Here is a 25,017-nt window from a genome sequence, read left to right as displayed (position 1 = left end):
GGCGAAGGCATTCGCTACGGAGTGTCTGCGAGGGAAAACATTTTGAAAGGTCAATGTACTCGGTATGTGGAGGGAGCAAATTGTCAATCAGCAAACGGTTTCCGATGGTTCGCATGCTTCGGAGGGGAAGTAGCAGAAGGGTCCAATTGGCCCATTGGCTTCATGGTCAACATGACTCCAGAGACCATAGACTCCGCCGGATCGAATGCCGCCTGGTTGAACACCCTCTAATTGCCATTGATCTGAGCCTGCGTAGCGTATAACAAATCTCCATCGGACTTGCTTCGCCCCCGGCACCAGGCAGACAAAGCCTTTGACAAGTATGGGTAGTCGTCCGTTCGGGCGGTTGCTGGTAGCACCTGTAAAGTAGAGCCTAGGTAGATCCTTGCAATAGGGCAGGTCCGACTGAAGCCTAGAGTCAGCTTTGAGCTCTTCCGAATCAGAGATCTCCAGTTGCAATTGCATCAGATCGCCACATGCCTCCTCGTACTGGCCAAGGTCCATGGGGTGCTCGACACGGTTGGCGAAATTGTAATGCACTAATGCTCGGTAGTCAAGGAAGGCATACGTGCCAACCCAGATCCTGTTAACGCCAGCCCAGTCCCCTGACGATACCGAGGAAGGAAGATAGTGCGTAACATTCTTACGGAAGCCCCACGGCCTACAGTAGCTGTGGGCCCGGCGGGTGTTCTCAAAGATGCGGTGCATTAGCGATGTGACTGCCTCGAGAGCTTGCCAATTGACCGTGCCACTCTTGTCCCTCTTGAAGGGTCCGTGATCTGCATCGCTGCCGGTGACGAGCCAATTGTAGACAATGGCTCTTGCGAGGGATTTTGATCGGAGAGATTCCTTCTCTCTGACCGTCATGCCGTAAAAGATATGAAATTGACTGGCCCAGACCGGAACAGCCACGGTACGGCCAAGCATGGAGCGTGTGATTGGGCGGTTGGAGAGTTCTGTCATGACATCCAAGAGAGAAGAAGCATCCAGATCTACGGTACGGTGATAGTCGTGCACCAGGGCTTCGGACTCGGCAGAGGAGAGAAATAGACTGTTGAGAAGATCCAGATTCAAAGAGCGGTTAGCGGCGGCAGCGGAAGTGGCTCCTGTTCGCGCTTTGGTATGGGAAGCGGTAGCGACTATGTCGAGAAGCGTCTTCACGATCGTCTCAGTGCTGCAGTCTGTAGCCGATGTAGAAGAGGCGGGAGAGGTAGTTGCCTGGCGGACAGCTTGTATAGCTTGATACCTCTTGCGGACTTCCTCGAACCAGGACCAATCCATTTCGCGGGCCATGTTTTGGGTTCGCGCGGTGTGAGCGAGTCGAGCCCAGGCATATTTCGGGTCGTCGAATTTCTGCAGGAAGGCAGAACGCCAGAGTATTTGATTGCTAGGGTGGACAAATGCATGCGCACGGCGGCAGGTGGTTCCAAAGGCGACGAGTTCAGCTGGGTTGAGATAGGAGAGAACCAGCTCCAATAACTCAGGAGCCAGGTCAATGAGTTCCGAGGCGGTGGGCGGAGAGGCCTCCATTATGTCTGCAGAGAGAAGTGGAAGGTGCAGAGAGAAAGATTTGGTCCCAAGAAGTGTTTACGATGTGTGGGCCAAAGACTGGAGTCGATGAAAGAGGTTGAAAGGTGGTGGTTGTGAATGATGTCGATAATAATATGGAAAGTCCGGAGTTTGGCGGAGATTGGAGGAGGGGTGCAACCTGGGCGGAGGATGCGGGTGCGTGGGGTGGATGATGAGACGAGACCAGACGAGGCTAGACCAGTCGAAACGTGAGTGAGTGCAAGAAGTAAGCAGTAAGAAGTGAGTACCTAGTTAGGTAGGAAAGAAAAAGGATATGTTTGAGCAGCAGGTATAGAATGAAGTGCAAAGGACAAGTGTGAAGGGGAGTGGGATAGGATGAGATAGGGTGGGAGGGTAAGGAGTGTAGAAAAGATGGGAAGAAGCAGACGGGGGATAGAGGAATAACTGGATGGATATCAGACACGTAGCAGAGCTGCAGAAGAGAAGGCAGAGGGAAGAGTTGGTATTATTATACCTCTGTAGATTGATAAGGAGTAGGGTAGGTGATGTGTAGGTTGGTAGGTATCAAGGGTTAGTTACCTCTATATATAATTACTGGTGTTTGGTTGCGTTGCGTCGCGTTGTGAATTGTTTAGTGTTGGTGGGCGCAGGGGGTAATTACAGCACAGGACAGTACAGTAGGACCTTGGTATGTACATACAGTCTGAGATTACAGTAATTCCATACAAGTAGTAAGGATTGATGATAGGTAGGTAAGTAGGTTGGTAGGTTGTTGGTTGGTTGTTTTGAAGCATATGCCATCTACCATCCATACGGACGGATCAGCTAGAGGGGGAGGGGAAGAGGGAAGAAGAGGGGGGAATTCGGGTTGAGCGGGAAGTGGGAGTTTGGATGCGCCTACGAGGTAACTAATTGTACCTACTTTGTCCTACTCTGCTCTACTACCTATTAGTACAGCTACAAGGCCTGGAACAGGTCAAGTGCCACGCATCGCGTTCTGTTCGAGATCTCTTGGGTTTGGTCCTTTTGGTCTAGCATCTTACCCAAGGTCCATCTTCGGTCTGAACGTGGCTTCAGCCGCACTGCACTTGCGTACAAATCCAAAAGAAAAAGAAAGAAAAGGGGGAAAAGGGAAAGCGCATGGTTCGTGAATCGATCATTTCATCTTCGGTCAAATCTACCGATCTATTTCGACAATCGGCCATCGTTTCGAATCTGGGTAGTTGTAGTGGTGATGTTGAAGGTCTATACGAAGTTGTCAGTATGTACTGACTACACACGGTCACCACTGCATGTGTACGTACATGTATGTATGTCTGTGTGCACGCGATCATCGTATCCTCCAATTTCCAAAAATGCCTTGACTACTCCGTCCTATTATACTACTACGATACTTCAGTAGTACGAAGTACACGTATGCAGATGGGCATGTACATATACTTGCAGTCATGAATGTACAAACAATTGTGAAGGAGTGATTGGTGAGCAGACAAGGGTTTGGCTACCTACCTACTTGTACCTAGGTACCTAATGTACTGTACCACTACCTCCTAGACAGAGGGCTACTGATCATCAACACCAACACCAACATGGCAATTACTTGTATGTATATGTACATGTATACTAAACTACAATGTAAAGTATAGTACAGTGAGATACCTTATCTACTACTCCTAGGCACTCGTCGTATGTACGATCAAATGACACCACTCGGACTCGTAATGCAACCAACACCGACCGTACCTACATGATACGTAGTCCATACAGATTCATCTCTTCACCACTGTGCACATGTGCTTCCTCTGGGACATGACGCCATGACTCGTGCCTGTTCCCAGTCCAACTACTCGTATAATAATGAATTTACCTATTCGCGCCAACTCGGGTAGTATTATATTATCAAACTGGGCACAGGTACCCTGCTGTGTAGTGTAGCGTAGCGTAGCTGCGAAGGGTCTCCCTCTAGGCTCTAGTTGCTTCAGCCATTCTGCTTCCATGACCCTTCCATGGCCCTTCCTTCATCCACCGGCAATAAAATAAAATAAAAAGAAGCCAGGATGATCTTCTTGAACTCCCAGTCAGTCCTGTTCCTCTCTCTTTATTTCTTCCATTTCCCGTGTTCCTACTGGAGCCTCGTGCCGTCAATGCTGCTTTGTGGATGCTCGGCACGGCAGGGGAAGAAACCGGATACGATCCCACGCACTCTTAACGATCCTGCAAGACACGTTGCCCCCATCATCGTCATCAACCCCATTCCTATTGCACCATGCGAAGGTAACTACCGTGTAGTCAAACTCCACCTGATACACCGCTTTTGAGACACTTTCTTGCCGAACCTCCATCCATTCGCCCTCTTCCGCACATGTCATTTGCCCTACCGGCCCTGACCCCCTTGTTTCCGCTACCGAAACTCCTTACGGCCATGACTGAACCTGCTTAGTTGATTTCTTCACATTCCCATGACCCTGTCACTCCCGTCCTTTTTCGCAATGATCATCCTCGTTCTTGTTCGTTTCCAAGGCCAAGCTTCCAGGCACGGCGGGTCTGCCATCCGACTCGCTGTAGATGGCCAACGAGACTGCGTCGCCTGCTTCTGACGACTTGCCAAAAGTGGGCGATGGAGAGACGATTAAGGTCGAGACCCCTATGGGCGGTGCATGTGGTTCTCTCTATTACGATGTGAATTGGTGTTGGCCGTCGATGTTGATTTGAACGCAGTAGTGGTCGTGGGCAAGGCAATAACTCCATCATCTACTGTGACGTCACGCTAAATAATAAGCCAAACCCTTCAACCCACATACTCACGCTCAAGTCTGCCAGCGCAAATGTAGCACCGTCCATCACGCACTCGTTTTACGATTTTTACACGCCTGTATTCGGACCCTAGACGGTCGAACTATCATTTACCTGGCCCTTCGCGGTCTCCCCATCAGGAATCTAAATCGCCCACCACGATTCGCTACTCGTAACCACCAGCAACACCATCACCACCCCTCCTTCTCGTCTTCTCTTCTTCCAACATACATGTCCGCCTTTGGGCTATGGAGAATCTCGACAAGCTCACTGCTGCCGGCTTGCCTGTCTACGACCTCAACGCCGAAAACATAGATCGCAAGGATTGGTCCGTCACCGTCTCGTCCTCTTTTTGGTCTATGAACTACCCTAACCACCCTTCAGGTCCCAGACACCTCTAGGTCCTCGCTCAGAATGGCCCGCCTCTCTACAGTGCCTCGTCAGTTCTTTCCTCCTCCCCATCCCCCATTGCGCCGCGATATTCTGGGGCGACGGGCTCTCGATCATACACAATCTAGCCTGGGGCAAGGCTACGGGCGATCTAGATGGTCAAGGTCGGCGCGCCGATGACAGCTACCCCAATGAGGTCCTCACTGCCCTTCACTCTGCCGTTCGAGGCCGTACGGTCAAAGTAGGTGCGTATGATAACCTTTCGTCACAATCGACGCGACCGACAGCGCATACTGATCTGACTTGAATTAGCTAGTAGAGCGTTTTTCGACAAGAATGTCGAGCATGCTCCAGATTCGACCGTCCTTCTCAGCACACTGCTAGACGAAACTGGAAAGAGGCAGGGTGTGCTCGCACAGCTCACGCACAACTCTATTGTCGAACGTTACATGCCCCTCTCTCACCTGGACGACATCACAGCTCGCCAGACCAAGGCTCACGGCGCGCAACAGAAAGATATAACGACAGGCCAGGAACAGGTCGACGCGAAGCAGACACAGCTATTCCAACAGTTCGCCGAATTGCTACCGAATGGATTGGCCATACTCGACAGCGACGCCGAGGCCGTCTTCGTGAATGACAATTTCTTCAAACTCACTACAAACAGGTCATCCAATGAGTTCCGTGCCTGGCCCGAGAGTATTGACAGCATGGATTATGAGCGTGTCATGTCTGAATATCGCACGGCCTTCTCATCACGAAACGAGCTGCGGATAGAATTTCGTTGTGCTGGCTCGAATGACGAAGAATCGAGAGAATGGAGATTGTTTCTCTTACGACCACTCAGCGAACATGCCGAAGCGGGCTTCATCTGCGCCATCGTTGACATCACCGAGATCAAACATGCACAAATAGCTCAAGAGAAGGCGGCCACCGAAGCTCAAGAACGGAAAGAACAACAGGAGCGTTTCATCGACATGGTATCCCATGAAATTCGAAACCCGCTCTCTGCAGTCCTCCATCTGGCAGAGGAAATCAAAGAGGTGGCGAAAGAAATGCAGGGAGCCCGTGAAGAGGACGTTGAAGGCAAGATAGCCGACATTCGGGATGCAGCCGACACCATTCTACTGTGTGTTTCCCACCAGAACACTTTGGTGGACGACATTCTTTCATTCTCGAAGCTCGACTCGATGATGCTGTCGTTAGTTCCTCGAGAAGTTCGCCCGAAATGGGAGTTCTCCAAGGCGCTCAAGGTATTCAATGCCGAGTTCAAAGCCAAAAAAATCAACTTCCACTACGCTATGGATGTTTCATATGACAAGCTAGATGTAGATGTTGTGGTTGCTGACCTCAACCGGATGAAACAAGGTAGGTTCTCCATGTGCGCGCCATGGATATCATAACTGATAATTTAGTGTTGGTCAATCTGATAACGAACGCCATCAAATTTACTTCCAAGAAGGATGGAGACAGGAACATCACCGTCTCGATGGGGGCCTCCGTCGAACGACCTAGATCGTATCCCCCGAATGTGATCTTTTTCAGCTTGGACGATAGCGCCTTCCACATTGACACCACGATGACATCCGAATGGGGTTCAGGACCAGAGATCTATCTCATGGTCGCAGTTAGTGACACCGGAATTGGCATCAGTGATGATGGACAAGTGAAGCTTTTCGAGCGATTTAGGTACGGGTCGGCGGTTTTCTACCCCCAGAACATCAAGGACCACGCCCAGTGCTGACATTGACTTTCCAGACAAGCAACGCCGAAGACGCAAGAGAATTATGGTGGATCTGGCCTAGGGCTTTTTATTTCACGGAAATGTATGAGGTTTCGCTCCGTTCTCTATTACAGCAGCTTCTGACAAAATGTTCCAGTGTGCCAACTCCATGGAGGTGACATCGGCGTGAGCTCCATAGATGGCGTTGGCTCGACATTCGGCTTCTTTTTCAAAGCTCGCCGCATCACATATGAAGGCGGAAGACCTTCGTTTCCCAGCCGGTCGACCTCGGAAAACTCTGTGACCAAGAGAGCAACCACGCCGAGGCCTTCGTACAGCCGCTCTACCTCACTTCGGGATATCAAAGAGAAGCCCAACAGTGAGCACCGACCGAAGATCGAAACCCTGTTTAGCCATGAAGGCGTGGACCCTAGCAGATCTGATAATGCGTCTTTAGAAAACCCACCTACCGAAAATAACAACTCCTTGCATCCCTCTGCGTCTCGTGACGAGCACCATTGGCAGAGGGACATTGCAATGCGAGCCAGGGAAAAACGCGCTTCATTCACATCTGCCACTGGAAGCGATATAATCGGCCTCGAGTCTCAGGGTGAGACATGTCGGCAGGAAGAGGCTGTAGAAGAGACCGCGCAGTCGCAGAAGCAAGAAAATGGGCGACCACTACCGACAATACTGCTCGTCGAAGACAACCTCATCAATCAAAAAGTCCTGCGGCGCCAGTTGCAATCCCGTGGATTCGACGTGCTCGTCGCGAACAACGGCCAGGAAGCCATCAATGTGGTCGCCGAACGCGGCGAACTATCAAAACACGACCCCGACCACCCCGACTACTTCGACTGCATACTCATGGACCAGGAGATGCCGATCAAGGACGGCAATTCCGCGACCGTCGAGATCAGAGAGCTCCAAGAGCAGGGCAAGGCCGGTCGCAGTCCCATACTCGGCGTATCAGCCAACGCGCGCGAAGCGCAGAGAGTCGCAATGAAGGACGCCGGCATGGACGGGATAATAAGCAAGCCGTTCAAGGTGGACGACCTCGTCACAAGCATCGAGAAGCTCATGGAGAAGCGATGAAACGTAATGAAATGATTCATGTTAACGATGCATACATGGGAGGTGTTATATTCGGTCTCGAGATTGTTCCGCATGGCAGGCACAACGCGACTTGTTCCCCCCCTCGAGGCAAGGCAATTGGAAACTCACTGCTTTGGCGGTGGGAGGGGCAAATAATTGATTTTGTTCTTGTGTTTTCTTTTTTGAGGTTTTTCATGGCATTGGGAGATGATACCAATTCTCGTAAACACTTTTTTTGTTTGCGGCTGTATGTATGTAATGTACTTATGATACTCGACTACGTAGAACCAGGCACGCGCCGAGAAACAACACGACGATTACTCTTAAACTGCTCCTACTCGTGCGCTTACTTTTATATCAACCTCCTTCCCTCATCGTGTGCTTTCAATAACGACAAACAACGTCTACCTGCCACAACCATCCATCCACACAACCCTGTAAACTGACAAACCTCTCCCGACTACCTCTTTTTTCCTCGTGGAGTTTCAGAAAGTAGAAATTCACACCCAACCATACACGACCAAAACACCAGGTCTTGCCCCCACCAAGCGCCTAGACGCCAGTCACATCTCAACTCCAAACAACCCATCCTATTTTACAAGAAAGAGCAAGGGAAACGAGGTATATCAACCCCAGAAGTCAACGAGAGCAGTTGCTGCCATGCCGTCGCCACCACCACTACCACCACCGCCATCGTCGTCAGAGCCGGAGTTGGCTAGCATCTTCGCAGGAAAAGTCATCTTGATCACGGGTGCGGGAAGCGGTGTTGGGTGAGTGTCATAATTTTCCTCTGAAATATCGTCTTGTGTAGGAAAGCCTCTTTTTTCTTGTTTCGTTCTCATTTATTTTGAAATACTCGTCTCTTCAGTATGATCTGATTTGATGTTTTCTCCTTGAAGAGGGGGCATGTAATCGAGCATCATCCCTTCTATTTGGCTTGTCTTCCTTATTGTTGTATCTGGTGCTTTGATATATGTAGGATGCTACATCCTCCCCCCTCTCTCTCTCAACGCAGTATCAAGAGATCAAAGATCGAAACCAGAAACCAGAAAGATCCCTATAGTTCCAACAACAGAGGGGAAGAAACCACTTCAGTGAACTCAAGGACAAAAAGAACCAAAAGCTAATCAACACCGCCCCCCTAGCCGCGCCCTCGCCCACCACATCTCCACCCTCCTCCCCCCCTCCCAACAGCCACCACCACTGTCCCAACAACAACCCACACACCTCATCCTCCTAGACACCGACTTCACCTCCCTCGAACGCACCTCCCGCCTCTGCCGCTCCACCTCCCCCACCATCAAAATCACCCTCTCAGACACAGACGCCTCCTCCGCCCAAGAAGTCTCCACCTGTCTCGCCGAGCACGCCGCCGCACGCGGTATCGACTACGTCATCACCACCCCCTCCCCTTCTCCCCCGTCCGTAGCGTCACGGGCGGGACTGGCGGGGATGACAGACGCGCAATTCGACGACGCGGTGAGTGAGGGGTTGAGGGGCGTGTTTAATGTGTGTAGGGGGTTCGCTGGTACCTCCGCTTCTCGGCCTGGTGGGGGGGTCGTTAATGTCGTTAAGGCGGTGTCTGGAGGGGTGGTGGATGAGGCGTGTTTGTGGGGTGTTGTTGGGTTTTCGAGGGGGTTGGGGAGGGAGGTTAAGGGTGATGGGAGTGGGAGGGGAGCTGGGTGTGTCGTTTTTGGCGGTGTGGATGGGGTGAGGGGGCTTGAGGGGGTGGAGGGCGTGAGGGTTGTTGAGGGGCAGGGGGAGGGGGATGTCGTGAGGGGTGTGGTGGAGATGTTGCGGTCGTTTCAAACAGGAGGGAGTGAATAGGAAGGGTTAAAATGGGTAGATACATTATGAAGGAACTGTCTATCACGACTGACTACCGCTGTCGTGACTGTTAAGCAAAAGGTACCCAAAGAACCCGCCATCAACCACGACATCCCTCTCCACCCTCGCGCCCCTTTCCGCAACACTCATCAGATACGCCTTCAAGTCGACAAAAACATCCATCTCGTACTTATCCCACCTTACGCACGCCCACTCCATCTTCTTAAACCCCTCCAGACTCCCCGCGAAATCCTCAATCGCACCCCTCAGCGTGCTCTTTATGCCCTCGTCGAACCGCCCCGTGTCGTCCTCCAAGACAGGAAGCAAGTACTCCCTGATCTCTGCGGTCTTAGAAGGCGGGATGAGGAAAGTGTGCAACACGTCCTCCCCGCCAATCTGCAACGCATTGCCCAGCCGCGGCCAGGCCTCGCGGAAGTCGTCGGGGAAGTTGAAGGGCGGGGCGCAGGGGATGTCGAGGGACATGTCCATGAGGAAGTCGTAGCCGTCTTTGAGCCAGATGACTTTTTCGATGGGGTAGAGGGGCGGCTCGGAGATGGTGCCGTTGGTGAAGGGTGAGAGGCCGTTTGTGAGGAGGAGGAGGGATTGGTAGGAGGATGGGAGGGTGGTTTGGAGACGGTCAGAGGCGGTGGTGAGGGCGGAGTGGGTGGCGGGTGGGTGGTGGATTTTGGTTGGGTCTGAGTCTGAATCTGGAGAGATGTCTAAGTCACGGTTGGTGGGATTGGATAGGGTGTTGGTTTCTATCGTTTTCAGTATGTTTTGCAGGCTTGAATCTTTGAGTGCTAGTCGTCCGTTCTTGATCCGCTCGTCTATCGCAGCCTCGATGTCTTGCGCAAATTGAGACAGTCTTGCTTCGTCCACACCTATCATTCTTGCTAGAGCCCCTTCTTTCAACATGTTCCAAGCTCTTCGGCACTGCGAAAGGAACCAAACTTGTCGGGTTGCATCCATACGCAGTGCAATTATCCCCAGAATTTCCTCGGGCTCCAACAACAGCTCCGACTCACATTCGAACTCAACTCCCTGCTCCTTGAGCTGGAGGCTCAGGTTGAGAGCGCTCACGAGACCAGAGCTGACATCCGAAGATGCAGCGCCTTGTCTCACATTCATGATCTTTCCGCCCGAGATTTCGTTGACCTTGCCGAGCATTTCTTTGAGAGCCTCTTGCATGCTCTCGGGTGTGAATTCGCGATCGTACAGTGTCTTGTATTCTCTGATTGCTTGAACAGATCCGAAGGAGACTTGTCTGTTGGGAAACCACCAATCTCGCTGATACTCAAAGGCCGTCTTGTCGATCATGGCTTGTAGATCTTCGTTAGTGACAGGCCTGTCTGCCACATCGATTTTTGCATGCTTCCCTACCCGCTCTTCGCCATCTTCAGCTCCGGCGGCCTGATCTCGGGCGCGGATACGCTCAGATGAGATTCTGTCGTGCGCGCGCTCTTTCTCGCCAGCAGGCCAATCATCGATTGAGTTCCATAGCAGCCATAGTGGTCTGATGACTACCTCTTCGTGATCGTCGGCATCGTACTTGTTGAGGCGAGAAACCAGACGCAATGCAACATCGGTACATCCAAGTACTGCAAATTGCAGGGCGAGATTCGATAGTATGCGGGAGAATTCAGCTCGACTTGCTTGTAGCAGCCGGGTCTTTGAAAATAATGTCGACATCCTTCCCGTTTTCATGTGCCGGAATTGTGTGGCTCTCAAGATCGCTAGAGGAACTCCCGATAGAGAATTCGAACACTGGAATATATCTTCACCGTAGCAGGGCCTTCGGAGATGGTGGTTGCACAATGACCAGGGCGTAAGCGATGACGTATGACGATCTGGAACGGTTGCGCCTGACCAACACGAAATCCTTTATTCTGGAACTATTTGTATGCTTCTTTAGGCGCCGAATCGAGATCTAGTCTTCATCGAATGTGAGTTTATAAATTTCCTCTTTCAAATCTTTATGACCCTGGGTGTCGCTGTGCAGAAACGCTATGTGCTGGAATGTGACAGCAGGAAAATAGAACGCCTGAATATTGAATCACACATGCTTGTAGGATCCTTCCGTGTATGTTAAGTCAAACGCCAATGTGTGCATATTTGAGAAACCGTGCTGCATCGTAGGACTTCTCGTTGAGCATCAGCTACATCGTTAGAAAGTTGGCCTAAGCCAGTAAGAAGGACGTCAATCGTCTTTCAGACATCGTAACAATGTCTTCACCAAGATGTCGCGGTCGACTGGTTTTGAGATATACGCCGACATTCCCTTCGCAAGGTAGGCCTCAGCTTGGCCTTTGAGAGCGTTGGCTGTCATTGCCACAATCGGCATGACCATACCAGCATCTCGGATCGCCTTAGTGGCACTCGCGCCGTCAAGACCCGGCATGTTTATGTCCATAAGGATAATTTTGTATGGTGGGCAGGCTTCAATGGCCATTTTGGCGGCTTCTCTCCCATTGATCGCGAGATCAATGTTGGTGAAGCCAAGTCCTTGAAGGATTTTCAAGATGACTTTTTGATTGATTGGGTTGTCCTCTGCAATGAGCACATTTGTATCGGCCGCTATTGTCCTCAATCTCTCTGCAAGATTACTCTTACATGCGTTTTCGTCGACATCGCCGTCTTGGATGGGGGTTACCACGCTGTATTGGTGTACTTTCTTAAGTTGTGCAGTAAACGAGAAGATACTTCCACAGCCTTCGGGATTGGGGCGATAACCAATCCGGCCATCCATCAGTTCCGCAAGGCTCTTGCATATGCTCAATCCAAGCCCGGTACCTTTGAATCTCTTCGTGGCGGAGTTGTCAAATTGCACAAACGGTTTGAAGAGCGAGTTCGAGGCATCTGATGGAATGCCCACACCAGTGTCGATAACCTCTGTTATTATTGTGTATCTTTCATCGTCTTCGTCCTCCAAGGCTGCTTTGACAAGAACGTATCCTTCGTCGGTAAATTTGGTAGCATTGGATAGAAGGTTTTGTACAATCTGACGATATCGAAGACTGTCTCCTTCAGCAGCTGTAGGAAGCCGTGGGTCAATATCAATGCCCAGGCTTAATCTAGACCCACAGCTTTTCTCGTGCATCTTAAAGACAGACTGAACTATGTCTGGTATATTTATGATGTCACGGCTGATTGAAAAGCCTCCGTGGGTAAGTTTCGAGTAATCGAGGATGTCGTTGATTACTTGCATAAGAATGTCTCCGGATTCTTCGATGAGTCGTGCCAACTCTAGTTGTTCGGAATCCAAAGATGTATCAAGAAGGAGAGTGAGAGCTGACAGCATACCTTTGGCAGCGTTAGTATGGTCAATCATTCGGCCTGCGGAATAACTTGCCATGCATTGGTGTGCGGATCTCGTGGCTCATATTTGCCAGGAATTCAGACTTCAATTGCGAAGACTCTTGAAAAGCAGTAATTAAGTCTGCCTCTACCTTGCGACGCTCTGTGAGATCGCGGGAAACCTTTACAAAGCCTATCAAGCTTTCTCCACGATATATCGGAGTGATGATGACATTTGCCCTAATTCTGTCAGCATATACATCTTCTTGTATTATTTGTTGCTTGTACAGCGGTAAGATTCCCTCATCCAACTGTTGATCATGTATGTTTTCGTCAAAATAATACTCACCAAAATTTGGACCCGTCTTTCCGATACCTCCAGCCTTCGTCTTCAAGGCGGCCGTCCCGTACGGCATCTGCAAGCTCCTTTTGCGGCTTCCCATTCTCGAGATCCTCTTTACAATAAAAAGTCGAAAAGTGCTTCCCCATGATCTCTTCCTTCGAGTACCCCTTGAACCTCTCTGCACCAGGATTCCATGTCATCACATTGCCATCCTTATCAAGTAAGAATATAGCATAGTCTTTCACAGACTGTACCAGAATTCGAAAGGTCTCGTTGGCATGAAGCTCCTCCTGAAGCTCTAATTGCTTTTGATGCTCGGCTGTGGTATCTTCGAGTTCTAAGTGGATGTATTGAAGACCATTCGCGCTGTAAATTGGAACAGCACGAATTGTCCACGCTGTGCCATCTTGGTGAATTTGGCTTTGCTTACATGGCTGCCTTGATTCATGGACAGTCTCGATCGTTTTGTGGAACAATGAAAGCGAAGGAAGTAGTAATGTTGAGCCAAGCAAGTCATGCAGTGGCCGGCCGAGGACATGTTCGCGTCTGGCATTACCCGAAATCTGAAGATAGGTTTCTGAGACTTGCCGGACAATTGATGAAGCATCCAATATTATGGTTGGGATAGGGGTTAGGCGAAAGAATCCAAGTGATACGTCGACGTTAGCGTCATCTGTATGGTGCTGCTGCTGATGGGGCATAGCAGACCCCGCAGCTGAGGTAGCAGGCTCAGCGAAGGAGTCGAGCGAAGGAGTCATGGCCCGTCGTGGTATAATAGATATGATGCCGAGCAGCGACCGTAAACAAGCCGTGCTGGAAGCAGCGTCACTAGCCCTTTCAAGGAGCTGGGTAAGCTAGATGCCGCTGATGTGCATGTGCAGCTCGTGGTGGCAATTCAATGCGAAGTCGGCAAGCATGTCTTGAAAAGCCGAAATGAATCAGGCATCTGCCAATACGGGCAGTCCGAAGGATAAGATGTCTCGGGTCGAGATGTTATATGGAACAGCGATTTTCACGACTCGCAAGGTTGTTGGGAGTAATACCTACGAGGTAAGATCAGGTATGATACACTTCGAGGGTCATCCCATGTGCGGGCGAGCCTGACTGCCGTGGTTGTGCCTGAATCCTCCCGCGCTAATCCTATTTCGGCCATACTTTTGATATCAGCTCTCCCAACCATCTTCCCTAAATTTGTCACTATACTTTGGGCAATTAGAAAGCCGGCAACTTTTTAAAGGATTTGGATATGCTATTTACAGACCAACCGTGTACATTACTGATAGTGACTCGGCCTCTCGAACTGCCTAATCTATAGAATTAAACGAATACAAAACACCAGAAGTAATCTTCTAGACAGTGACACTATTCCCATGTCCGACATAGCAGACATCACTATTGCCACCAGACTTAGAACAAATGAGAGATCCAAGTTTCGCTACATTATACTACCCTGTCACTCCACAATCTTTAGAGTAGCATGCCGCATGTCCTACAAACATCGTATGCAGTTTCATTTGGTCCTGAGGTAAGTCCTCATACGATGAGGCAGTTGAGAACTTGAACTAGCATCATAATCGCATTTGCTAAAGGAAAGACCAGAAGGTTCCGTCACTGAATGTGCTCTGAAGTCGATAAGGTATGGAAAATACGTTGTATGAAGGATTCCATGTCAAATATATTTCATTTCCTAACTGTACACTCAACGGCTAACAATACAATTCCCCAAAAGGCGACTACACGCCATCGATACCTAGAAGGGGCCTACTTTATTTCGCCACTCCATCTATTTCAATTTCCTGGACGGGGGAGAAGGAGGTTTGTCATCCACCACTTTAACATTGCCCGCGAGGATCGCGGATTTCAAGGTCTGGTGATTGGATGAAAACAAGAGGGTATTCAAATTATACCACTTCAGTTCCAACACGTCCTTTGCGAATCCGAGTTCCCCTGCTGGTAGATTATTTTGTATCGTTTTGACAGTCCAGATGATGTTGTGGTCCACCTCCTCAGTCATCAGATTCCACTTGTCGCCCCAAGATTTCAGGTCCTTCAACGTAATTCCGTTAGGTGCTATCTTTGCAGGGTGGGCAGAAATTGCTTTCACAAGGGTAACTGCATCGTCCACGTGCTTTCGTTGTATCACCCCAACTTTGGGTACCTTGAATCCGTTTCTATATATTCTCGGCTCCAATAACTCTCGCATCAAGCCCATCTTTGCAATCAGCTCGATCCCTGGATGTATGTGCGATATTTCGAGCTTTTTGCCTTCCCATATAGGCTTCGCATAAGCAGCTATGGCCTTTTTGTATTCATCATCAACGAAGGGGGCTAGGTCTGCATTCATATACTTGCGTGCCAACCACTCCGGATGTTGTTTCTGGTATGTGTGAACGTAGTCCTCGAAAATCTGCTGGTCTGATTTGGAGGTGAACCTAGAGTAGAAATAGTTGCAGGTTCTAGACGTGCCAGAAGGCCCTCGTGCGCCCAAATGCAGTGTTGACACGCCTCCCACAGCATATATGATAATCTTCCCCTTAATCGAAGTGTCTGCTGACAGACTTTCGTCTAACTTTTCGAACACTGCCACGATATAAGTCTATTTCCTTACTCGGATAAAGTTATAGGAGCACTTACCATATTCCCACATGTCTAAAGTTAGTTCGACTTTGGTATCACGTCTCCTTGTGAGCTTATCGACCTTTTGCTTTCTAGATTGTTGTGCCTTTGAAAGAGGTGACCGTTTCGCCGCCTGTTTCCCGATTCGATTTCCCGTTGGTTTTCCCTCTCGTTCTCCCGTTTGTTTCCTCACTCGATGTCCTTCTCGATGTCCTTTTCGATATCCTTTTCGATATCCTTTTCGATATCCTTTTCGATATCCTTTTCGATATCCTTCTAGATATCCTTCTCGATATCCTACTCGTTGTCCTTCTCGATGTCCTTCTCGTTGTCCCGTTGGTTTTCCCACTCGTTTTCCTGCTTGCTTCTCCCCTCGCTTCGCCTTTTGTTTCGCCTTGGGTGGAGATGGTTGTTTCCTCTTTGTTGGACGTGGCTTTTTCTCCTTCGCCGGAGGTGGTAGTTTCCCCTTTGTTGGTTCTGCCTGAGCCAAAATGTCGTCTAGGTCTTTATCATTTAACGCAACATATAGACTGTCCGCACGAGCTGCTTGGGGAGGCGCTTTCTGTAATTCTTCGCGAGTCACCGTCTTGAAGTTGAAACCCGCTGGGAGTGACTTGGTAGCAGCTTTTTCTGGAGGACCACTCGTCCCGGGTGGAGCCCTCTTTCGACGTTGAGGCTTTGCACTAGCATTGTCAAGATTGGATCCCAGCTGAGGCTCACTCTCAGTCTCTTCTACTCCAAGCTCTGTCTTTGACTCGAGGGCCTCTGGTTCCATCTCCTCGGTCGGCTCAACGTCCTCTGCCCCCACCTCTGGCTTTGGCTCGAGGTCTTCTACCCCAGTCTTCGGCTTTGGCGCTAGGCCTTCTACCCCAGTCTCTAACTTTGACTCAAGTTCCTCTGCCTCATTCTCTGGTTCAGACTCAAGTCCCTCTGCTTCATTCTCTAGTTCCGGCTCGAGAGGCTCTGCTCCAAGGGCCAGCTTCGTCCTCACGCCTTCTGCCCCCGTCTCTGGCGGTGACTCGAGGCCCTCTCCATCTATCTCTTTCTCAGGCTCAAAACCCTCGTCCTCGTCACCAGGATCCTGTGCGTAAAGCGGATCCCGATACTCGGGCCCAGCTTGCAGATCTCTCGCGAAGCGGCGCGCGAAAACCTCGTAGTCCTCCTCATCGTAATCGCCGTTACTCGCGTTGTATTCTTCGATGCCTGCATCGAGGTCCTCTGCGTACGGGTCCGCGTTCACGTCTTCATCGCCCTGGCGGTCAGGAGCTTCAAGATCTCTCGTATGCAGGTCCGCCTTAGGACTGTAATAGTCTATGTAATGGGGGTCGGAGTCTCTCGCGCGCAGGTCCTCGTCGAGTTCGGCAGTGCTGGTGTAATCGAGAGGGGCTCCCAAAAAGGAGTCGTGAGATTCGGCGGCCAGTTCTTCGGCGAGCAGTGTGCCGATGTGGGTTTGGAACACTGCGATCCCGAGAGCTATCCCAGTGAAACGCATGATAGCTCGTCGTGGGAGCGCGAGCGGATGACAAGGTTGGGTTCAGGCTAGATACAAGGTTGAGAAGATGAATATTGGATTAATACATTGGCAATGGGTTGAGAATGTTGATCAAACGGTAAAGGCCAGGCAGGACCTATTTTATATATAATGAAGTAGACCGATACAAACGCAACCATGGCGCGAATGAAAACGGGTCTTGATGTTTCACTTGCTTCCTGAATGATTATGAAACGGAGTCCTAAATCTGTATTTCTCCTCTTGCTCAACCCAAGCCCTAAAAGTTGGAAGCAGGCAACTGGAGCAACAATCCAGCAGAGGACTTGTTTCTTGTCGATCCAGTCTGAACATACGATTTCGAAACATAGTATGTAATAACGGACCAGAAACAACAGTGTAGTTCTCCATGTAACTTCTCCGAGAAATGGTATTCCATAGAAGAACGATCAACCGATGATCTCACACATCTACATTCCCGCGCTGCCATCAAAACAATGGTTTAATGAACCACCACCTCGGAGATCTCCACTCTTGAAGTTTCCAACGATTCCTGGAACAAGGATCGCCGTTCCGGTTCAACGGCGCGCATATCGGCAATATAAGAATAATCGTTTCGCGAACCCTCGTCGCGGACTGTCACTGTGCAGGTACCTAGTAGATCTACAATATCGTGTGCAGATGGAAAAGGCCCGAAGCCGTTAGCGAGCACAGTTCGAGTAAACTATCTACGAATACGAGTAGATGTCCGGGGTTGGTTATGTGTTTGGCGTCAATCTCGGGTTTTCCCTTTACACGTTGCAACATCCTTGTTTCGCTTCAAATTCGCCGATAACCACTAACCTCCTAGGAGGAAGAGCAGGTCTAATCACAATACCTTAGCACTTAGCATTGAATTTGGTCGACGACAAAAGAAGGCTTCCAAAAGGCTAAAAAATTTTGAACTGATATTTAAGCAAGTTGTCGTCTTTCGAAGGCTTGGGGAACATGTTTTCGCCAATCATTAATACAATTAATTGTAAGATGCATGCATTTGCAATCAGTATTTCCAAAATTTCATATATGACTATTTTTTTATACCATTAATTATTACGAGGTAGGAGAGCAATAATCCTTGATCTTTGAACTTGATTAGATGTCATACATCCAATCTTAGTATGTATATAACGATAGGATTGTTAAATTATACACATCATTCCTCATACTCTTTATAATGTATCGTCATCCATACCCACCGAGTGGGTGAATAGGCGAGAATAGATTCCCCCATCCCTGCTTTCAATCTATGAGTCTGATTCGTGCGAGATCCAGCATTCAAGTCATGTTGCACAATGACGGGAAAAAAATGCGTGGGTATCAATTTAAAGCCTATGAAATATCTTTCGTCTACCGGCGTGATGTAGATCCAAAGCCCGTACTCTCGTGCCTGGTCGATGAGTAGCTCGGAGAGCTTGAAGTTGACCGCGAGCTACCCTCCCCGCCATTGTTCCAACTGCTTCCTCCTCGCCCGCCACCAAAACCCCATCCGGAGTTTGTCTGGTTTCCTCGATTTCCTGACCTTCCAGCAGCATAGCCAGCCGCTGCTCCCCCAAGAGCGCCAGACCAGAATCCTGGCCTCCAGCCGTCAGTAGCTCCGTAGCCACGCTTGGGGTTGTTAGGAGATGGCCTCCAGTCGTAGGGAGGTGGTGGGTCGTCATCATCGCCGCCGTTGCCTCCGCCTCCACCACCCCATCCAGGCCGATTGTTTCCTCCATTCCAAGCTGGACGTTCGGCGCCCCTCGCCCATCCTATAAACGCGGAGTATACAATCCATAGCGCCACGCCCACGAAAACCACCCAGAAAAGAGCCACAGATATTTTATCGCCGGTCGTTTGCTGATGCTTGCCGTCGTCGTCGCCGCCACCGAACCATGGCTTCTTGTGGCCGTATTTCTCATGGCCCTTGTCCGTGAGGACGAGTTTGTACTCAACACCGCAGCTGCCTTTCAAGATGTAGGGGTCTTCGGGATAATCGTAGCCTTCGCAAATGACGTCGGTGGAGCCGAGCTTGAATTCTTCGGGGAGGGAGGCGGTGCAGGTCCACTGGATGTCTTCTTCGTTGTAATCGGATCCAGCATTCTTGCAGCGCATAACATCGATTTCGTATAGCCCGCGCCCAGAACCGCCGATGCAATTCAACTGTCGTGTGATCAGCTTGAGCCTCCTCTAGAGGGGCATATGCGATGTAGGTTCTTACCTGAGGTATAGCAGACACACGCCTATGCGAGGTCTTCATATCCTTACGCAGGGTAAGGCTTTGGACATTGGAAAGCTTGACCTTGTTTCCTGAGCGGAGGCCATGCACTCCTTCGACCAGGGCCGAAGTGGCCAACAGCGCTGGGTAGAGAAAGCTGAGATGATGCATTGTGCACAGGTGTCAGCACACCAGGACTTGTAGCAGTATAGAGTTGCTCAATGTCGCTTTATCAAGATCCTACAGTGGCAAATTGTGCAAAGGACACCGTGGATTGTAAAAGCGTGGAGGCGTTGCCAGGCAGAAAGATCCAGAGGTGTCGAATGGCAAGGCCGCAACGTCATGGAGGTCCGTGCGCCTTCGATATCAGGCACTTCCCCTTTTGGGCTAGCGGGATTCACAGACATCGAGCTCAGGTGGTGGTTCTAAGACATCAGTCCAGTTACACCAGTCTCCGTTCTGCTTGGAGCTGCTTTACTAAACATTTTCTCGCGACACAAGCTTCAATTCAACTATTCATAATATTGGAAATCGTCTCTGATCTTTCTTCTCCGTTTATAAAATAGCAGGATTCTTTGAAGGCCAGCTGCTGTAGCTCAGACAAGATGAAGCAACGAATCACATACATCGTCCCCAACCCAGATGAGTTCAACCCAGAACTTCTGGAAGTTAAAGGGGACTCTATGAGCCTGAGTAAGGTCAAAGCAGCCAAAGAACATCGCGTCACCTTCGGCTTGAGCGAACTGCCTCAAGAGGTCACATTACCCTTTCTATCTGCCCCAGGCTGAGCTAACAGCCATGACAGATCTCAAAAGCATTTGAACAACTACATGAATTTCATCTGAAATGGTCCTCAAATGAACCCTATGAATCTGTGACGCCTTTCACATCTCGGGTATCTCCTGGCTTACACATATTCTACACGCCTTCGAAGGACCATCCAGAGTTCGTCTCCACAATGTCTATTCGATCCCATTATCAGATGTACTTACTCCGTCAATCAGTGCCAATTTCTGCCCCCTTTTCAAGGAGATAATAGGCGACGACCTCCCATGTGAGAACCCCAAGGAATCATCTATCCAACTCCCCGTCCTCTCAGAACGCTTCTCCATGTCCGCGTCCAACGAACTGTACTTCCACCTGCCGAAGCTCTCAGGCCTCATCCAATTCTTCCAGTTCCTTTGTCCCATGTCCCCGCCAGCGTGCAAGGTCGAGACCACGAAACTTCACTCGGCATCCTACCTGGACATCGACTACGACGCCATCTCGCACGCCGTCGTGCTCACCGCCTTCTGGGCCAAATCCCCAGACGCAGCAGGCTGGACCGAAACCATCAAGCTCCCAGGCCAGGCCGACCCCATCGAAATCGGCGTGCTGAACCGCGAAGCAAACCCAGACCCAGAAGACATCCAATACGCCGGCTTCCTCACAGTCCTCGGCCAAGACAAAAAACCCAGTACGTTCCCCTATCTCCCCCAAATACCATCACAACGCAAACTAATACGTATACTTCCTTGACAGAACCAACACTCTTCCAAGCCCCCTCCCGCCACTACCCCCTCCCCTCCCCCAACATCAACAACCTCCCCCCTCAAACCTACACCACCACCTTCAACCAACCCACCGGCCTCCACCCAACCCTCCACCTCCACATCACCAACCCCTCGCCCCCGGACCCAACCTGCAAACTCCACACCCACCTCACCCTCCCCTCCCACCTCTTCATCGACAAATACCAATTCACCGACCCCCTCGCCCTGCAATCCCACAACCTCACATCCCTGCGCTCCATCGCCGGCGCCACCGACCTCGAAGCCCCCGATTGGGTCGTGCAGCAATGGGGTTCCGCCGCTCTGTTCGAAATCAGCATCCCCAAATCCCCCTCCCATTCATCAAACGTCGATGTAACGATTCCGTTGCATGCGAGGTACCTCCCCGCCTCCTCCACATCATCCCACACACGCCTACCGCTCCCATGGCCGGTGGCCTTCTGGGCGTGCGCCGCGGAGGACGGGACGAAGTTCGCCGTCAATCCGTTCGATCGGGTGAATCTGGGTTATGAGGGGCTGTTTGGGGCGAGGACGAAGTTTGTGCATTTGAGTCCTGCGGCGAGGGAGCTTGCGACCGAGCCGGTGACTGAGCCTGTGAAGGGGACGGCGGTGGAGGGGGGACTTACGGAGTGGATCGACGTTCCGGTGCTGGATTTGAGGGGCGTGGGGAGGTGGGTTGAGGGGGGGACGGTGGGGGCTGTTGTGTTGGCTTTCTTGGGGATTTGTTGGGTTTTGTTCAGGGGGAGTGGATCTGGATCTTCTGGTGGTGCTGGTGGTAAAGGGAAGAAGGAGGGGAAGAAGGATAGGTAAAGGAGGGACGTTTGTTGGGTGTTGCTTGGATGTAGGGGGAGTTGGGTTATATGGTTTGGTATAGGAAAATAGAAAAGCAGATATCTCAATAATTCCAAGCTAGAATCCTAGCTCGTCAGAGAGAAAGGAAAGAATGTGAAGGGTTGAAAAGTGTTTTCTCTATGCTATGCTATGTGCCGCGCCCTACATCCATCCATCCATGCATCGGTCGTCCGGGGGCATTCATATGTAGGGTATCTTTTTTTTCATGCATGTGTGTCCGCCGAGAAGGAAAATGAAATGAAAATCCCCCTGCCGACCCTCCCTGCCCAAAGAAAAAGAGACCAGATTGTATTCGAACCTCGTGTCCGAGGCAAACACTTCTTCCCTGCACACCGAACTGTTAAACTCCAGAAGACCAATATTCGCCCGCTAATCTATACAAGAGAGCCCTAGGGCAGGAATTCCTTCCAGTCCTTTCGCTTAGACGACGACTACGGATGCGCTGGGCACGGTGACTGGCAAAGGGACCACAGGGCCGTCCTCGAAGATCGGGTGGAGAGAGTAGATCGGGCCCACGCTCTCCTCGCCGTCGAACAGCATCAAGTTCTGTATCGGTTGCTCGCGCTTGCCGAGCACGTTGATGACGTCCTGGGCGAGCTGGCCGCCGAGGAATGCGGTGACGGGTGCGATTTCGCTGCCCAGGTTCTGCAGGAAGCTGCGCAGGAACTCGGCTTTGAGGGTCTCGGGCGGGAGGAGAAGTTCCTTGTGCTTCTCGGTCGCGAGCTGGGTGAAGAGTTGGAGGTCGGAGTGCGCGTGGGTGGGCAGGTAGCCGTGGCCGTTGCGCTGGTAGTCCCAGAGCGTGCGGATGCAGGTGAGGAGCGGGTGCACTTTTCGGAGCTTGCGTATGCTCTTCATCATGTCTGGGGGGAGTGGGGAGGTGTTGGCTAGTAGCAACGGGGTATACAGCTCGCGCTTCGTTACCATCTCGATGACCTTTCCGTTCTCTTTCTTCGTTGTGCTGCCCAAGACGGACCGAGTTGTTGTTTCCGGCCCCGCTACGGTCGGCCGATTCGACTTCTCGCGCTCCACCACGAAATCATGCTGTCCGAGGTCGGCAAAGATGAAGCCGTAGAAGCCATGCGCTCCACCGGCGTAGAACGGCCGTTGTGCGAGGCGCGCGCCGGAGTCGAGGCTGCTGAGGGAGAGGAAGTCGAGGTCGGTGGCTATGATGACGTCGAATGCGGCGTAGAAGTTGACATCCTGTTCTTGCTTGATGTCGCGTGTGATAACGTTGACCTTGACGCGGGGATTGAGTTTCTGGATTTGAGGGGCAGAAGCTTCGGCGCGCTGCGAATCGTTAACTATGCAGTCCGTGACTTGCGCCGGTTCGCGACACTCACGTTCTTGCCTACGTCGGCCTCGGAGACGAAGAATTGAGCGCCGAGGTCGTCTTCCGTGACCACCTCGTGATCGGCCAATGTTATAGAGCCAATTCCAGCCAGGACTAAATTTTTTGCTACCTCGTTTGCGAGCGCCTTTATTGAGACGAGGAGGACGTTTGCGGTGCGGATCCTGCAAAGGTTAGAGGTGTCGCGTGTGAGGTGGAATCGGCAAAGATGCGCTCACCTCTCCTGGGCCTGGACTCCCCAGAGTCGGATCTGGCGATCGTAGAGGGCGATCTCGTCTGTTTGCACGGTTGATCAGATAATGGTTCTCCGAGATATGAGGATACGAGTGCAAGGGAAGTCATACCAGCGCTGATGGTATCGGCCTGCGCTATGGCAGCAACGGTCTGTCCAGCGGCATCTGAGGCTGGGAAGGTAGCGGTACCATTGGGGATGGGGACGATGGGAGGAGCCGCAGGTGGGGGTATGGTCTGGTCGGCCATGTTGAATTGGAGATTTGATTCGCAGTTTGGTGCTGTTGCGATCGTGGTGGTGGTGGTTGAAGTGGAGTGAGAGTGGGAGTAGTGAGGTAGGTTAGTTGATCGACGGAAGAAAGCCTTACGAGTACCTGCCTACCTCACCTCGAAGGAAGATACCTGGATAGATGCAGAGGCAGAGTTTATATCGGGTGTAAAGTCGAGTTGATATAAATTGAACGGGGTGAGATTATCAGTTTAGTTTATCTTGATTAGAATTACAAGGCCTCTTCTACAGTATCTATGTTTCCCTCTATCTCCATCTCCATTCCATCTCCCTCGTCTCTCTCATCTCACCCACCCCGTACCATTCATCTACACCGTCATTTGTGGTCTGTGCGTCCCGAACTCACGACCAAGCTGCCAGGTACAGGTACATGTGCTATGGTGAGGGACTATACTGCATTCGATGTACCTCTTCCTCCTTCCATGTATTACTATTACCATTACTATTCCATACTTTTTGTGCTGGGAGTTGTGCAAACTACGTGGCATAACCCCCGCATTTACTACCTGTCGGCTTTGCTGACTTGTTCCAATAGTAACTAGCATGATAATAGCAATGCCAATAGTAATGTTTCCTATTGCATTGCACAGTTCAAAGTATGTACATGTAGGAGTAACTACTGTGTACAAGTACCCATAGTGAGGCTCCAAACCCTGGCTTGGCATGCAATCACGTTCCCCGTTCCCCGTGTTTCCCTTCAATCCATCCCCCCATCTTCCATCCCATCCATCCCATACCCATACCCATACCCATACCTTGTACTGTACCATACCATACCATACCATACCATACATACACAGTACATGTACTCTGATTGATTGATTGACTGACTGACTGCACACGAGGCATGTGTCCTCCTCTCTTCCCTTTCAACCTCACTTCCACCACTTCTCTTCCACTTCATCTCACTGCCCATCATACTCGTACCATCACCGTGCCCATCGCAATCATCATTCCCAATTGTTAATACCACCCCCATCCCCCATAACTACACTACCTATACCTTCTTACCCCCACTCTACCAGCCTCACCCTTCGTGCTCATCTTGACCCTGTAATCCACTACATACCACTGCCACCACTACTACTTGTACTACTACCTTCCTCAATACAAAGTTCCATACCTCATTCCATCACTCGCACCACTTCTCATCTCCATTCTCCATCTCTCCGCCTTCCGTCTTCTGTCCATCTTTCTCCATCTCCGCAACGTCCATCACCATCACTACCACTCCCGCTACTACTGTTAGGCCGTCCCTTGCCGATGGGAACCAACAACGTCATCCATGCCCTCTCCTTCACCGCCGCCGCCGCCGCCGCCTGCTGCCACCACCTTCACCAGCCCGTTCAACTACATGTCTGGCAGCTTTGATTTCCCCCCCTCGACCTCGTCGACGTCGCCAACTTCGGTCCGA

At 50.8% G+C, this 25,017-nt stretch overlaps 10 protein-coding genes across 10 annotated transcripts; 4 read left to right on the top strand and 6 right to left on the bottom strand.

The window, feature by feature from the left end:
- Positions 1-39: 39 nt before the first annotated feature.
- On the bottom strand, positions 40-1,821 carry BU24DRAFT_258603 (uncharacterized protein). Its single transcript, XM_033522472.1, has one exon. The coding sequence runs from the start codon at positions 1,528-1,530 to the stop codon at positions 88-90; it is 1,443 nt and encodes a 480-aa protein (XP_033381120.1). The 5' UTR covers positions 1,531-1,821; the 3' UTR covers positions 40-87.
- Positions 1,822-3,091: 1,270 nt separating this feature from the next.
- Positions 3,092-4,221, top strand: BU24DRAFT_425404 (uncharacterized protein). Its single transcript, XM_033528732.1, has one exon. The coding sequence runs from the start codon at positions 3,588-3,590 to the stop codon at positions 3,846-3,848; it is 261 nt and encodes an 86-aa protein (XP_033381119.1). The 5' UTR covers positions 3,092-3,587; the 3' UTR covers positions 3,849-4,221.
- Positions 4,222-4,426: 205 nt separating this feature from the next.
- On the top strand, positions 4,427-7,539 carry BU24DRAFT_258627 (two component histidine kinase 1). Its single transcript, XM_033522473.1, has 6 exons — positions 4,427-4,651; positions 4,708-4,958; positions 5,026-6,081; positions 6,129-6,402; positions 6,472-6,539; positions 6,594-7,539. Exons 1-6 carry the CDS (start codon positions 4,572-4,574, stop codon positions 7,529-7,531), a joined length of 2,667 nt encoding a protein of 888 aa, XP_033381118.1. The 5' UTR covers positions 4,427-4,571; the 3' UTR covers positions 7,532-7,539.
- A 362-nt stretch (positions 7,540-7,901) lies between these two features.
- On the top strand, positions 7,902-9,157 carry BU24DRAFT_494719 (uncharacterized protein; the record flags this gene model as incomplete). Its single annotated transcript, XM_033534076.1, has 2 exons — positions 7,902-8,301; positions 8,677-9,157. Coding segments are annotated over exons 1-2 (591 nt in total), but the record flags the coding sequence as incomplete, so codon positions are not given.
- Positions 9,158-9,317: 160 nt separating this feature from the next.
- On the bottom strand, positions 9,318-11,308 carry BU24DRAFT_258583 (uncharacterized protein). Its single transcript, XM_033522471.1, has one exon. It carries the CDS (start codon positions 11,060-11,062, stop codon positions 9,401-9,403), a length of 1,662 nt encoding a protein of 553 aa, XP_033381116.1. The 5' UTR covers positions 11,063-11,308; the 3' UTR covers positions 9,318-9,400.
- A 247-nt stretch (positions 11,309-11,555) lies between these two features.
- BU24DRAFT_435157 (sensor histidine kinase-like protein/response regulator Fos-1) lies at positions 11,556-13,753 on the bottom strand (the record flags this gene model as incomplete). Its single annotated transcript, XM_033530068.1, has 3 exons — positions 11,556-12,658; positions 12,708-12,892; positions 13,002-13,753. The coding sequence occupies 3 exons, from the start codon at positions 13,751-13,753 to the stop codon at positions 11,556-11,558; spliced, it is 2,040 nt and encodes a 679-aa protein (XP_033381115.1).
- A 1,025-nt stretch (positions 13,754-14,778) lies between these two features.
- On the bottom strand, positions 14,779-17,103 carry BU24DRAFT_412103 (uncharacterized protein; the record flags this gene model as incomplete). Its single annotated transcript, XM_033526090.1, has 2 exons — positions 14,779-15,575; positions 15,630-17,103. 2 exons carry the CDS (start codon positions 17,101-17,103, stop codon positions 14,779-14,781), a joined length of 2,271 nt encoding a protein of 756 aa, XP_033381114.1.
- Positions 17,104-18,245: 1,142 nt separating this feature from the next.
- Positions 18,246-19,626, bottom strand: BU24DRAFT_425400 (DUF1183-domain-containing protein). Its single transcript, XM_033528731.1, has 2 exons — positions 19,337-19,626; positions 18,246-19,278 (listed from the first exon to the last, which is right to left on the bottom strand). Exons 1-2 carry the CDS (start codon positions 19,502-19,504, stop codon positions 18,487-18,489), a joined length of 960 nt encoding a protein of 319 aa, XP_033381113.1. The 5' UTR covers positions 19,505-19,626; the 3' UTR covers positions 18,246-18,486.
- A 312-nt stretch (positions 19,627-19,938) lies between these two features.
- Positions 19,939-21,438, top strand: BU24DRAFT_321843 (PIG-X-domain-containing protein; the record flags this gene model as incomplete). The annotated part of the gene is made up of 4 exons (XM_033522936.1): positions 19,939-20,088; positions 20,139-20,278; positions 20,338-20,789; positions 20,855-21,438. Coding segments are annotated over 4 exons (1,326 nt in total), but the record flags the coding sequence as incomplete, so codon positions are not given.
- Positions 21,439-21,843: 405 nt separating this feature from the next.
- Positions 21,844-23,661, bottom strand: BU24DRAFT_374542 (uncharacterized protein). Its single transcript, XM_033524563.1, has 4 exons — positions 23,428-23,661; positions 23,302-23,359; positions 23,076-23,247; positions 21,844-23,022 (listed from the first exon to the last, which is right to left on the bottom strand). Exons 1-4 carry the CDS (start codon positions 23,561-23,563, stop codon positions 22,156-22,158), a joined length of 1,233 nt encoding a protein of 410 aa, XP_033381111.1. The 5' UTR covers positions 23,564-23,661; the 3' UTR covers positions 21,844-22,155.
- Positions 23,662-25,017: the final 1,356 nt, after the last annotated feature.

The sequence above is a fragment of the Aaosphaeria arxii genome (genome assembly GCF_010015735.1).
Source record: "Aaosphaeria arxii CBS 175.79 unplaced genomic scaffold BU24scaffold_7, whole genome shotgun sequence".
In the NCBI taxonomy this organism is placed as follows: domain Eukaryota; kingdom Fungi; phylum Ascomycota; class Dothideomycetes; order Pleosporales; genus Aaosphaeria; species Aaosphaeria arxii.
Note: the sequence above shows the minus strand (reverse complement) of the source record. Positions and strands in the feature narration are given on the sequence as shown.